At 31.6% G+C, this 13,804-nt stretch overlaps 1 protein-coding gene across 2 annotated transcripts; it reads left to right on the forward strand.

Moving 5' to 3' along the window:
* Positions 1–438: 438 nt before the first annotated feature.
* Positions 439–10,932, forward strand: LOC143226610 (molecular chaperone MKKS-like). 2 transcript variants are annotated; one of them, XM_076457807.1, is made up of 5 exons: positions 439–548; positions 4,320–5,875; positions 7,791–7,969; positions 8,415–8,525; positions 10,417–10,932. In XM_076457807.1, the coding sequence occupies exons 2-5, from the start codon at positions 4,873–4,875 to the stop codon at positions 10,858–10,860; spliced, it is 1,737 nt and encodes a 578-aa protein (XP_076313922.1). In that variant the 5' UTR covers positions 439–548; positions 4,320–4,872; the 3' UTR covers positions 10,861–10,932. The 2 variants fall into 2 exon arrangements, with proteins under 2 accessions (XP_076313922.1, XP_076313921.1); XM_076457806.1 differs by having other exon boundaries at positions 468–595.
* The last annotated feature ends 2,872 nt before the right edge of the window (positions 10,933–13,804 follow it).

Here is a 13,804-nt window from a genome sequence, read left to right on the forward strand (position 1 = left end):
GGGACAGCATAGCCCCCAGTACCCTAACAAACAAACAAACTCTTCAGCATAACCCCTATGAATAAACAAATTCGTCCTTCTTCCATTCGAAAACTATGATAAAACGTGTATAATAACATTAAAAGTTTTGTTGAAGTGTATGAAACATAGATGGATTCTGTTTTTATCATTAGCGTACTGAAATTCTTGGTTTTCTAATAGTATGCTATTCATTTATATTTGTTAAATATTTTGATTTTGTCTATTTTTAAAAACAAAAACAAGATTTTCTATCATTTATCGATTTTATGAAATATTTTACTAAAACTTTGTCTAACTTTTCTTCTTAATTCCTAAAAAACAAACTCTCATAACCAAAACCAAACACAAAAACTGCTCATCAAATGCAGTGTAATGAACGAAAATCGTTTTGAAATCAAATATACCTTTATGTGTTCACAATGGAGATTACATATATCAACCTTATTATTTATACATTATTTTATAATGAATGTGAACAGATGGCAGCACATGCTGTTAAAATCGTTAAAGTAGCACAAGAGCATAAGGTAAACTTGAATGTTAAATTTTTGAATGGTATAATTATTATATTAAAGTAAGTGTTTAGATATAGTTTAATAGAAATGCATGTTTTATTTGTTGGTGCTTCAAATTGTTATCTGTCTATAAAAAAGTATTTTGCAATCGCTCGACTGTTTTGGGTTTCTGTGTATTTTTGTAAATCTCAGAACTAAATCAGCAAGTGACTAAATGAGAATTGTGTTGTTCATGATGTCAGATAGAAATACATGGTTAAAGTTGTATTAATATCAAACGATGAAAACACAATAACCCAAAAAATAAAGTTCACCTTTCGAAAGCGTTCAGTTTATTGGGTTTTCGTCGTTTAGTACTTGTTTTATTAACTAGGGTTAATACTGTGACTGTAATAGAAGAGTATTTAGTAATAATCAATATTTGCCCTTTACACTTATCACTACTAGTAGTAATGTCACTGCCAGTATTGGTTCTTATAGATATGAGTTTGAATCCTCGCTGCATCAGACTTAGGAGTGTACAACGTCATGATCAATTCTAGTATTTATTGCTGATAAAATTTTCTAACTTAAATGTTCTTATTCCAAGACAGAAAAGCCCAATGAACATGAAAGCTACTTAGATTCAGATAACATTCAATGTGTGGTTCAAAATAAAATTGTAATGTTCTGCTGGTATGTCTGGAAAATCTCATGTCTGGAAAGTCTCATGTCTGGGTAGTAACACTTCACATAAATGGAACTGAGAGTTGATAATGAAGACAGGTTGATGAAAATAAATCACATAAATATGGAACTGAAATGTTGATAATACAAGTACATGTTATAAGAGTGTTATGTTTTTATTTTTGGTGGCATACATGTCTCATACTAAAAGAGGAATTTTGAACGTGTAGTGATCTTGATAAACTACATGTCTCAGTGCTGGTTCTTAACGTGTATTATGTGACTACACTGAACAATAAACATCTGTGACCTGAATAGTCCTAATGTTGATTTTTAACCATATAAAACAGTATTTGATGTAACCTGTGTGTTAAATCTATGCTGTTATTATGCCTAAACTTCACATGAACCAGTTTTTAATGCCAGGCTAAATCATGTAGAGCTACTAATATCAAGACAAAAATCACTGTTTTCTCTTATAACTTAAATCATTTTCAAAAACCCTTAGACTGTTATAGCTAAATTGTCATATAACTCTGTCTACAATGTCATACAATATAACATTTGACAATTAATATATCCCACATGAATGTTTCTTTCTTTCTGACAAGTGTTAGTTAATGTGTTTAGATGCTAACTGGTACAGTGACATTCATGTTAAAAATACATAATCTGATAACAGTATTATAAGATAAAGTTCTATAGAAAATCATCTGAAACTGACTTAGGTCTGTTTATGGACATTGAGTAATTACCAAAATTTCACACAAATCAGCTAACCTTTAAAATCTAGATTACAAACTGGCAAAATGCTTTTATTGTATCAACTGTATATTGAATTATTACTCAATGGAAATATGTGTGTTGGCTAATGGAAAATGCTACTTTTGAAGACTGATATTAATATGTTTTTGAAATACTTGAGATATCATGTTTTTTGGACATTAAACCTTTATCTGTTGTTAAGTCATTATTGATTTACAGTTTATGTAACTTACTCAATTAAAATCAGTAAAAAGTTTAAAAGAGAAATGGATAACTTAGAAAACAAAGAGAGGTTTAAATTGTTTACTTTAGAATGGGTTATGAAGTTTTTATTTTCTTAAGAGAGTGAGTATGGTAGTTTTACTTTTCCCCAAAATGAGTGTCTGTTAAGTTAGACATGCTGATGATATAAAAGTTGGTGTAACCTATGATTTCTTTTAAATGCTGATAAGTGAAATTGAAAAACAACATTTTCAATCTTTAATAACATTAGCTTGTATTTATTTCACCCACAAGGGTGAACATACTGATAAAAGTTGGTCAATGTAACAATTTAAACAAGACATTTAAAGTCTGTAGCTAATTAAGGCCACATCACTTTGATGATCACTTAATGCAGTAATAGGTATGTGTATATGTATTAGTTTGTTATAACTCAAAAACAAGTGATAACACTTAATATATCTTTTACATTTCTGTATTTATAATAATTATATATTTTTCAATAAACTTGTTTTTAAACAAGTAATAGGAGTTCCAATGAGAGCTAACTATTCTACTTGGATAGCAAATTTATATTTTTACCTTCATTTACAAATATATTGATGATTTAATTAGTATAAATAATCCTGAAATAAATGATGTTATTAACACTATTTATCCAGCAGAACTAGAAATTGAAAATACTTCAATATTTGATGTAAAAGCACATTATTTAGATTTAGAAATTAAAATAATTGATAAGGATATCAAAACAAATATTTTTAATAAAAGAAAATATTTTGTCTTTCCAACCGACTTTTAATAGTAGTGAACCATACCCTTCTGTTATAGCATTATAAGTTTAGTTATTCAGGTATTGTAAAGTTTGTAATAAATTACAATATTTTATTAGTAATGTTGATATACTGATACAAAAATTAATAGTTAGTGGATTTAATAAAGAAACTTTAAATTATTCTGTAACAAATATAAGAATGTATTAAATAAATATAAAGAAATAAAAATTAGGGACATTTTACATAAAATTCTTAATAATTATTTTTAATTAAGAATATGGTAATTTAACAACTTGGTGCTACTTTATGTGGATGTACACCTTACCACATATAAAGGTTTATTTAGAGCATGATAGTCATAGTAGACTTGATGAATGAGTGATGGTTGAGAGCTATACAAGTTTGTTTGGACAGCTGGATGGGATGCTTCATGCTGGTATAGTTCATTTGCTGTGATGTCAGTTTCTGCCTTTCTATGATATTGGGGGTTAGAATGCTAACATCAAGAGGTTTTCTTCTTACTTACCCCCAAATGACAGTACCTTATTTTTTACTTCAATTAATTCTTTACCTGAAATAGCAGTCATCTTCCCACAACTGTCTGCAGGCAGTGAAGAGCGATATAGATGTGGGGCATTGAGCACCCATATCAAGCTCTCCTAATTTCTAATTCTATATCTCTTGATACTCTTTATTTTTTATGTGAGACTGGCAAATGGAAGTTAAGACTTAGATGGTGTATGCCCACTGCAATGTAGGTCCTACTTTGTTAGTCACCTCCAAAACCTAGGGTATATTTTATAATCCCTCATTGTAAGCTTGTACCTTGGGATCATTTTGATTGATGCAGCATTTTTTATTTAATTTGTTTTTGGGTTATAACAAAATAATATAATTAGAGGTTTGGATTTACTGTTTTTAATGCAGTTTTTCCTTGTGATTTCACTTATTTTACTACTTCATTAAAATGTATGTATTTTCACTAATATATAGAAATTAGCTTTTATTAAAAACATGTATACAAATGAGTTTTATGTATTTATGTTTAGTAGCCATATTCGGTTTTCTTAATGTTTTCATGTGGTGGTTGGCCAAACTAAGGAATTGTTATTTTCTTAATATTTTCCTGTGGTGGTTGCATTAACCTCAATAATGTGCATGCTGAATTATGTAGTTTTTAGTGTATTCATATTATTTGTAAGTTTTATTTCTTTGAGAGGAAGGACGTGACAGTTATACACACCTGATGTCTACGGCCACTACACGCATTTTTCTTTTTATGCTGTTCCAGACCATTGGATGAGTAATTCCTGTTTATGTGTTAATTTTTATGTGCATTGTTTGTCTGTTTTAGTATGACTAAGTGGAAATCTCTGGTGAACAAGAACCTGGTGATAATCGTCATGGTTCCTATGCTTGTTGCCGTGCACTGGTCATGGTCCAGACTTCAAGACAATGATGCTTTTGTTCCGAAGGAAAGTAAAAAAGACTGGCCAGTAAAAGAAATGTTTCAGAAAGTAATACAGAATAGTAAAAGTAAAGATTAACCTGAGGAATGTTATTGTGATTTTGAAAAGACTAAGATAGCATCAAAGAAATACTTGAATTGAAAGAGGTGATGGGTTAATAGTAAATGCATCTGAAAAAATATTTTAAAACATAGTCAGTTTATAATAAAGTTTTAAAAATGGGATGTTAAATGATATTTAATTTGATATAGTCAGTGTTTAAGTTCAAAGAATTTTCTGTACAGTTAGTGATAGTAAAAGAAAGTATGATCAAAATACACTTGCCCTGGTTAACATTGAAGTCTTACTTATAAAAGTTTTTGGAAAATAAATTTTCTTCTCTCTACATTTGTGGCTGTTTTGTGTGTGTGAAGTTTTATAGACTAGGCCTTCATAATCATGAACAGCTCTGGACTTTATCCTACCAAACTGGCTGAAGCTAAAGTAGAAATTGAACCCTTGAAACTACCTGAAAATCTTGCAGCCTTTGAAGAACTGATGAAGCTTGCAGGTTCATGTTTTGGCCCTAAAAGCCAATTAAAATGTATTCAAATTTCTGAAGAAAGCTCTGCTATTGTAACTTCCACAAGTATGAGGCTTTTTCAGTATCTGCCAGTTTCTAATCCTTATCTTAAACTGATAATTCAAGCTGTGAAAGAACACCTCAAAATTTACAAAGATTCTGGGACATTTCTTACATATGTAACATTAAATATATTAACCAAGTTCCCTAACTTACCTTTCAAACCACAGTTAATTTCCAGCTTGTTTGATGCATTTTCCATCATATGTCTCGAATACCTAAAAAGTGAAACTTGTCATCCAAAAGTCCAGCTGGACTTTGATAGCGTGAAACAGTTAATGTCAGTTACCCAGTATATTATTTCTTCTAAACCTGGTTGCTCACTACAAGGTGACGAAAGTACTCACTTAACTTTGCAGCTTGTCAAATGTTTCCTTCACACTATACCTTCTCCTGTAGTGGAGAGATCGTCACAACCACTGCGTATCGGCAGACTACATTTCACAACCTATGAAGGTGGTAGTGTTTCAGATTCCATTATGTATCCTGGCTTGTTACTTTCATCAAAGCTTTGTTCACCAAGGTCTCTAAAGTGTAGAGAAAGATTACAAGTCATCCTTTTCACTGTTTCCTTGGCATGGAATGAAGAAAATCCTTTATCACCAAACCACTTGGAATTTTGCAGCACTTTAGAACTGCAGTCCTACTTATCCACATGGTTTGAAATGTTTGGAAGGAAATTGCTAGACAAAGGAATCGGCATGGTGGCTTGCCAGAAAATAGTGAATGTACACTTGAAGAAATACCTTGAAGATCATGGAGTAATAGTGTTGGAAAAGTTGGGGCTAGAAACAGTTACAGCTTTAAAGGAACTTTGTGGTACGTTCTTTTGGCCGTAGCTTGTGATTGTGATTAAAAACATTGTTAAAAGTTAACTCCTGCTCTCCGAAAACTTTAAATATCTCAAACTGTAATTACTTTGCTTTTATAGTTCATTGTTTATTACACTTTATTTACACCGAGGAAATGAATATGTGTTATTGTAAGGTTTATGGTTGTAGTAAAACACCCAGTGTGTGAAAACAAACTTGAAGGTGGCTAAATCTTGCTCTCACATTAACACAAGAATTCTGTAAACTAATATTACACAAGACACTGGGCTTTAAAACACATATAGCATTTGTGTATTTTGTGATGCAAAATTTCAACATGAAAATTGTACAAGGTTTTAAAGTCAACTGTATTAAACATTTACTGCAGTTACAAGAAAGGTCTGAAGTGTAGTTTACACTTATATGTGACTTATTAAATATGTTAAATGTTCATAATTTAAACTAATTTTTCTTTAGCTATATAAACAAAAGTCTTTTTCTGTCAGAAGTTAGTTTAATAGTAACAAAAGTTCACAATATTGCGTGTAACGGTTAATGAAACAAACTTGGACAAATCTTCATATTATAGAAACTAGTTTGATATATTTCTGCATCCTATTCAGTGTTCACTTTGTTTTTTCTTGGGAAAATCTCACCATAATACATTTAAAACAGTGTAGCTTTTAGTGAGTGAAATTGGAAACACTGACCTAAAGAAATATGTCAGATTTTGATATGAATGCTTTATTCACTGACATTCCAGTAACCCAAACTGAATCAATCTTTCTTTTATGTTTTTGTTGACACTTTTGTCTCTAACTAAAGTCTGTGTAAACAACACCGTGTAGCTGTCTTGGTTGGTACTTTAGACAAAAATTCAAAATGGAAAATCAACTTTCTTCAGGGAATGTTTTAAAACAGAATTACTTCATACATGCACAGATATATATATATATATATGTATGTGTACACAAATATTTCAAAATATTCTATGTACCAGTACATTCAAAATATCCTGATTGGGAAAAAGATAAACTTCCTTTCTAGAATATTTTGATAACCAGTGAAAACACAGAACCTTTCCTCTGTCACTTTTTCCATGCCACCATAAGCTAGTTTAAACATATTATTTTTTTATTTTCTCATAGAACTTAGAGAATATTCCATCCAGCATGAAGTTAGCTATAGCCTCTGTTTTCAAAGAACTCCACTTTCCACAACGCTTTATTACAAATTGCCATGTTAGAGCAAGGAAAATCTTGCTTCACGAGGACAAGACTAACCAGTGATAACACGAAATAATTTTATATTGATTACAACATAAACATTGAAAGCCTAGAGAAAATATTAAAGATTAATAACCCTATAATCACATAACAGTTCCATAAGACCATTTGAAATAGCTACAAATAGAACAAAACCTTAGAGTAGAAAACAAGCAGTACTTTTGCTTGTGAAAAAATTCTCAGTGTTGGATTTTAATATTTATGTTCTTAAACTGCAGGATTTTTTCTAAATTGTCAGTTTTTCACCAGTAACTTGTTCAATGTTTAATATTGTGATACAATAGTCAGATTGATTAAAAATTAATAAAAATTTTATGAAAACATATAATAACATTAAAATAAAAATTGTCAAAAGCCTGCTTAATTTTAACACCTCTCAAGTTCTCTTTAAACTAAACAACTCCCTGTGTCCCTAAGAGAATTTGAACTCATGTAGGCATTAATGATCAGTTTTTATCAGAAGATAGTGTGAGACTGAAGGGGACATATGAATGGGTCAGAATTAGGTTCTGTAATACTAAGACTTCTGACAGTTTTTCACAAACTTGTTAATGCTATTTTAAGACAGATGTAAGCTAATTTATCAGAAGTTTTTCTCAGGTTAAATAACATGATTTTGTTATTCAAACAATGTAGGAGCCATTCCTCTTGGAAACCTAGTAGTGCCACCTGACAATCGTCCACTTGGCTTTCTGGAAAAGCTGGATGTTGTGACACTAAACAACAGAAGCTATTTGAACATTCAGAACAGAAGGAGCTCAGTTACAACGTTGTTGCTCTGTAATTGGAGTGAGGAAAGTTTGGAAGAAATGAAGGTGTCTAGGACTACTGTGTTAAGGCATCAGAGTAGTTTTATTAGGAAGATACTTATCTTAGTAGTTTAACTAGAAAGATACTTAAGTTATCTTGGTAGTTTTACCAGGAAGATACTCAAGTCATCTTGATAGTTTTACTAGGAAGATACTTATGTCATCACTGTAGTTTTACTACGAAGATAGTTAAGTCATTGTAATATTGTTGTTAAGAAGATTCTTAAGTCTAATGATAAGTTGTAGAGGTGGAGTTTCTTATAAAATAATTTTAATAGTTTTCATTTAATGTTGTTGGATAACTGCATTTTCTAGTTTCCTCAATTTTCTGTGTTAACTTAAAATTCAAAATCTGTTTCATTATGAAATATTGCATATAGCATGGCCAATATTAGATAATGTCCATTTAAATACAATAAGACATTACTACAGTGCATGTTTTCCTTTTCAGGTTGTTTGTCAACAGGCCGTAAGTGTTCTCTACCAATTACTTCTTAAACCAGTTGGCTTGTACGGAGCAGGGTGTACTGAATGCCACATGGCGTCAGTGCTTCGTAAGCAAGTACGTAATCATATTTTACTGATAATTAATAATATTTTATGCATAAACTTTGATTGAGCTGAAAAGTAAGCATATTTTCTAGTTCAAAACAGATGGCCTGTCTTGGAAGGATTAATCTTTAGTAATTTGTTTTGAGATTTGATTTTCACAGATAGCACTTATGCTTGTGAGATATATCAAGTTTTGTTTTTGAAGATTTACATTTTAAAACTGCAAATTTTTTTCTTACTTATCAGCTTTTCTTTGGTAACTTCTTAAAGTGAAATGTTTAATATTTGATATCTCACAGTTACATCCTGGCTTCATGGATAAAAGTTCTCCAACTGTAAATAAAAATCCTTTAAAATGACCTTTCCCAGACTTGGCACAAAAGATTAATTAATTAATGTGAAATAAACACATTTTATTTCTAACACTTCTAACTTTTATTGGTCTGAACTTTCAACCATTTTTGTGTGTAAGAGGTAAGAGTAATAATTGGTTAATTCAATGATACATGTTTTTTTGTCCGAGGTTTTAGAATATTAATTGGGCCTCCATGTACAAGGTGTGACTATTAACATTTATAAAATTTAATTAACAAGTCATGTGATTATCAGGTTTAGTCCATCTTGTAACAGGAGAAATTCTAATTAATGTAAGTCTTTGTTAACCTAAGAAGGTTGAAACATTATTTTCTACTTTATTTTAATAAAAGCTTTAATACCCATATTTGAGATACAAGTTCTAGTTTATTCCTGGATGTATTTTTTTCTACAAAGTTCAAATTTGATACTGATGGCTGGAATACACCTAAGGACATAACTCCAAAGTTTGTAGAGGCCTAGACCATCACCAAATTCCTGACCAGTAGCTTTATTTCAGTTAAAATAATTATGAGGTACTCGTCCATGCTGGCTTGTTTTCCTAAAAATATATGATGCACCTGTATACTGTGTATATATTCCTTATTAGCATTAGATATTTTGTTATATTGTGAACTAAATATATGACAAGTAAAGTTTTGACAGTTTTGTGGGTGGAATAAGAGAGGTGGAGAATAGCTGAATTCATGAATTATAATTATTTGGAAATAAGATAGTCTTCACAAAACTTGTACTGTGTTAGGTATTACTTCCAACTAAGGAGTTTGTTTATATTCTCAAGAAAATATTTCATTATCTTTGAAGAATATTCTTTGTTTAATTACCAAGTTCCAGTGTTTTGTTTCAAACTTTAATTTGAAACATATCAAAAATGTGATTAAACTAGATATTGAGGAATGTTGAAACATTGTAAGGAATATTTTTCTCTCTGTGGTAATTTTGTAAAGAGGAAAGTTAAAACATTGTTATAATTATTTAATTTTTTGCAAATCTGTAAGGCTTCAGTTAAAATCAAAACATTCCTTTCTATTCCATTCTTTACGTTTATATCTGTTTGCACAGATGCGATTTTCCCTCCCACATTTGCTTTTTCCAATAAGTTCAGAAGAACCTGACAGTCCTCATGTTATTGTATTTTTACTTTAAAAGAATGTTCCAGATGTTAGACCACTGTACCTATATAAAAGTTTGTTCACGCTTCCCAAGTTAGAATGCAAGTTTTGTTACTGTTGTAAACTCTGTGATAAGTAACAAAACTTTGTTAGATAATGGTGGGTCAGATGTAACAGGAAGTATCGAATTTTTAAAATCTTCAACTGTATATTCAACTTGGATAATAAAATATGTTAAATGAAGCTTGCTTGTACTTAACAGTTTTCTCTGAGTTAATCTATACTTTTGTATTTCTTGTACACAATTAAACATTTTATGTAATTTACTATCTGAATACCTTGTATTATCTGCTCATACTGTACATTTAGCTTGGTTTTGTTTACATTTTTCAAGTGTATTAATTATTTTGGTAGGTTCAGAAAGATTTACACATCTACACTAAGAGGTTTGGATGTAGTGAAGCAGTAGTTCTCTCAACTTGTGAATGTTTTTCATCCTGTCTTGAAAACTCAGCAGTGAGCCTTTCTAAAACATCCAGACTGAACTTAAAGACCGATTCACGTTTCCATCACTTGTGGTATGAAACTCCTGGTGGTGATTTAGCCAGCAGCTGTGCTTGTGGACAGTTCACTGAGTCAGACCTTGAACCTTGCATCTGGCATTCGCTACGGAGGGGAGAGATGGACTTTGTGTATGAGGAAGTCGAACCTGATACAGTTTTGAAAAACTCCCAGTTCAATGTCAAACTGTCAGCTATCATAGATGGATGTGCATCTCGCTTAAATGCTTACCATGTTGCCATGGAAACATGTTCTGCTCTTCTTCGAACAGCGTTATATATCGAGGACAGAAATTAATGTATAACTGCTGTATGTAACACACTGAGCTGGTATTTGACTGAATAAAGTAATTAGAAATTTCCAAATAAATCTTAATTGTTTGTTTTAAATTTCACGCAAAGCTACTCAAGGGCTATCTGTGCTAGCCCCCACATTTGAAAAGGCGAGCATGTTTGGTGCAATTAATGGGTATTCGAACCTGCATAAAGCTTAATACGTTATTGGTTATTCTTGAGCTGAATGTTAACTTTTCCAGTCAACAACCTGTGATGACTGTCATAGTTACTGTAAAAATATTTTCATTAAACAATAACTGTTAAAGCTCTGCATTTGTCAGTGTACATTTATTAATCAACACTTCTTCTCTAGTTTTGCCATACTAACCAGTCAAGTTATTTATTACTATTATTATGCCATATTTGTCATTATTAAACTGACATCTTTAATTTTGTTATTGCACTGAACACACGGACATGAAAATTCAACTTATTTATTGATATCCACTAACGTGTGCTTCTGTCTGTTGATAACTTGGAAAACAGATCTGTTCATCCATAGCCATCAAGTGATGCTATCTCCCGAGGTCAAAAGAAATTAATGTTCTTAATTATATTTTAACAAATGCGTTTACATTCTAGATTTGGTTTGAACAGAAGTGACTTCACATAAAGTACAACTGATTTTTAAATAGAGAAGATGGAATAGCATGTACATCTAAACCATTTTGCTAAGTAACATTAGCTAAGGCTCGAAGAACATATTTTATAGTAATTATATACTGGCAGTAAAGTAGGAATTTTATGTGTCTTATGGGGTTATTCTTTTTCTTGTTTCCATTTTAGTAATGAAGCACTCCCTTCAAGGGGCACAGCAGAATGTCTGTGGATTTACAACATTAGAAATTGGCTGCTAATACACGTGGTACGCAGATAGCTCGTTGTTCAGTTTTGTTCTTTATTACAAACAATTTAATGAGGTATTACTTTGTGGTGAAGGAAAGAATCTATCAGTTTTTTTTTTTGTTGTTGTTTTTGCTCTGCGTGTCTGGACTAGACTGGAAACATAAGATTCTGCAATGTCTTTGCAAATTTGTTCATGTAAACTACTATAATTCAGTGTTATTTAATTTAAAATTTTATTATTATCTGAAATGCAAGTCTTCTGAGCTCTATAGTTCAGTGAAGTGTTACAAATAGAGAAGAAAATTGGAGGGAAGATGCTGGTAATGCTATTTTCATGTATTTCACTCTATTGTAGTTAACATAAAACTAATAAAGGTAGTAGGAAATAAGTTTAAAGATAAAACGAACTAGAAAGATTAAAGATAAACCATCAAGTTTCTTTCAATAGGGTACATTACCTCCTTTCAAATAAATGTTCTCATTCAGTGCTGCCCTCTACATGCTAAATTATTTTGCGCATGCCACAAGCCTTGAAGTCTCCACCAAGCTGGAATTGACTGATTCCAATGTTTTCATATGCAAGTCATTATGCTAACCCTTTACCAATAAGAGTGTGACATACTTTCTTGACGCATGCAACTCTTTCTATTCAATTCTACCAAACGGTTAATTCTAGTTTGGTATTACTCTTATTGTAATGTTTAGTATGTGCTCTTTTAAAGTGTTTCATTTGATTTTTTTTCCTTCTCATTGTATTAATTTCTCTCAGCAAGTATACTTCTTACACAACATTAATATTTACAATTTGTTGAGTTATTCTGAAGTGGAATTATTTGGTATTTATATCCAGTTAAGGTATTACTTTATTACAAAACGTTTAATGTCTTTCTGTCAAACAATTATGTTAAGTTATTCATTTTGCGTTAAGAATACGTTATCAGTTTGGAGGTTATATGTTTTATTAGTACATTTACATGGGCTTCTGGTTGCAGTACACAGAAGGGAGATTTTCGGTTGTACTCACTGTGGAAAGTGTCATTAGCAATGAGCTGAGCTACGTGGAGCTTCATCTCGAGTTTGGGGAAACGCACATTTTAACATATAGCTTGCCGACTCTGTAAAGTTGAGCCGTTACACTGTAGTTTATCTTTTTTTTTTTTTTTTGAAAAAATACATTTTTAATATTATTTGTAATTATTTGAGTTCTGTAATACAAATTTTGTTAGATTGGTCAATACTTATAGTCCAGTTCAGGTTAGAATTTTGGCTTAGTTGTATCTACTCTCACACACCAACGCAATTCGTCTTACTGGTATATGAATCATTGCTACAACTAGTGTTTTGTTTGGAATTTCGCACAAAGCTACTCCAGGGCTATCTGTGCTAGCCGTCCCTAATTTAGCAGTGTAAGACTAGAGGGAAGGCAGCTAGTCATCACCACCCACCGCCAACTCTTGGGCTACTCTTTTACCAACGAAAAGTGGGATTGACCGTCACATTATACGCCCCCACGGCTGGGAGGGCGAGCATGTTTAGCGCGACGCGGGCGCGAACCCGCGACCCTCGGATTACGAGTCGCACGCCTTACGCGCTTGGCCATGCCGGGCCACAACTAGTGTTATTCTTCCATACATCACATTTCATACATAGGTTGTTGATAATATGAACTTATTTCCTTTTGTAAGTTAACGTTTATTTCGATTTTGTTATGATTTATCTTTTATACTTCAAACAAGTTTGAAACCTTGAACTGGAGACTATGCTAATGATTCTCACTACTGCACGTAATTATTGTTAGGCTGAGCTTATTTTACCCCTTAGTAATATCCTTTGTTCTGCACTTCTTAAGTAGGCTGAACAACTATCCCTTATTTTTTGGGTTACCCCTAATTCTACTTGTGGGTTACTTGTTAATTAAGTTTAATATCTTTAATCATAACACGTATTACATATTTTTATTTATCTACACAATTTCTTACCCTTGATATCGTTTAATTTACCCTTATTAACCTTAATTTCGTTTGTGTAGACTTGGTAATTTGGATGCGAGTCACATTGTA

The sequence above is a fragment of the Tachypleus tridentatus genome, chromosome 9 (genome assembly GCF_004210375.1).
Source record: "Tachypleus tridentatus isolate NWPU-2018 chromosome 9, ASM421037v1, whole genome shotgun sequence".
NCBI classification, from domain to species: domain Eukaryota; kingdom Metazoa; phylum Arthropoda; class Merostomata; order Xiphosura; family Limulidae; genus Tachypleus; species Tachypleus tridentatus.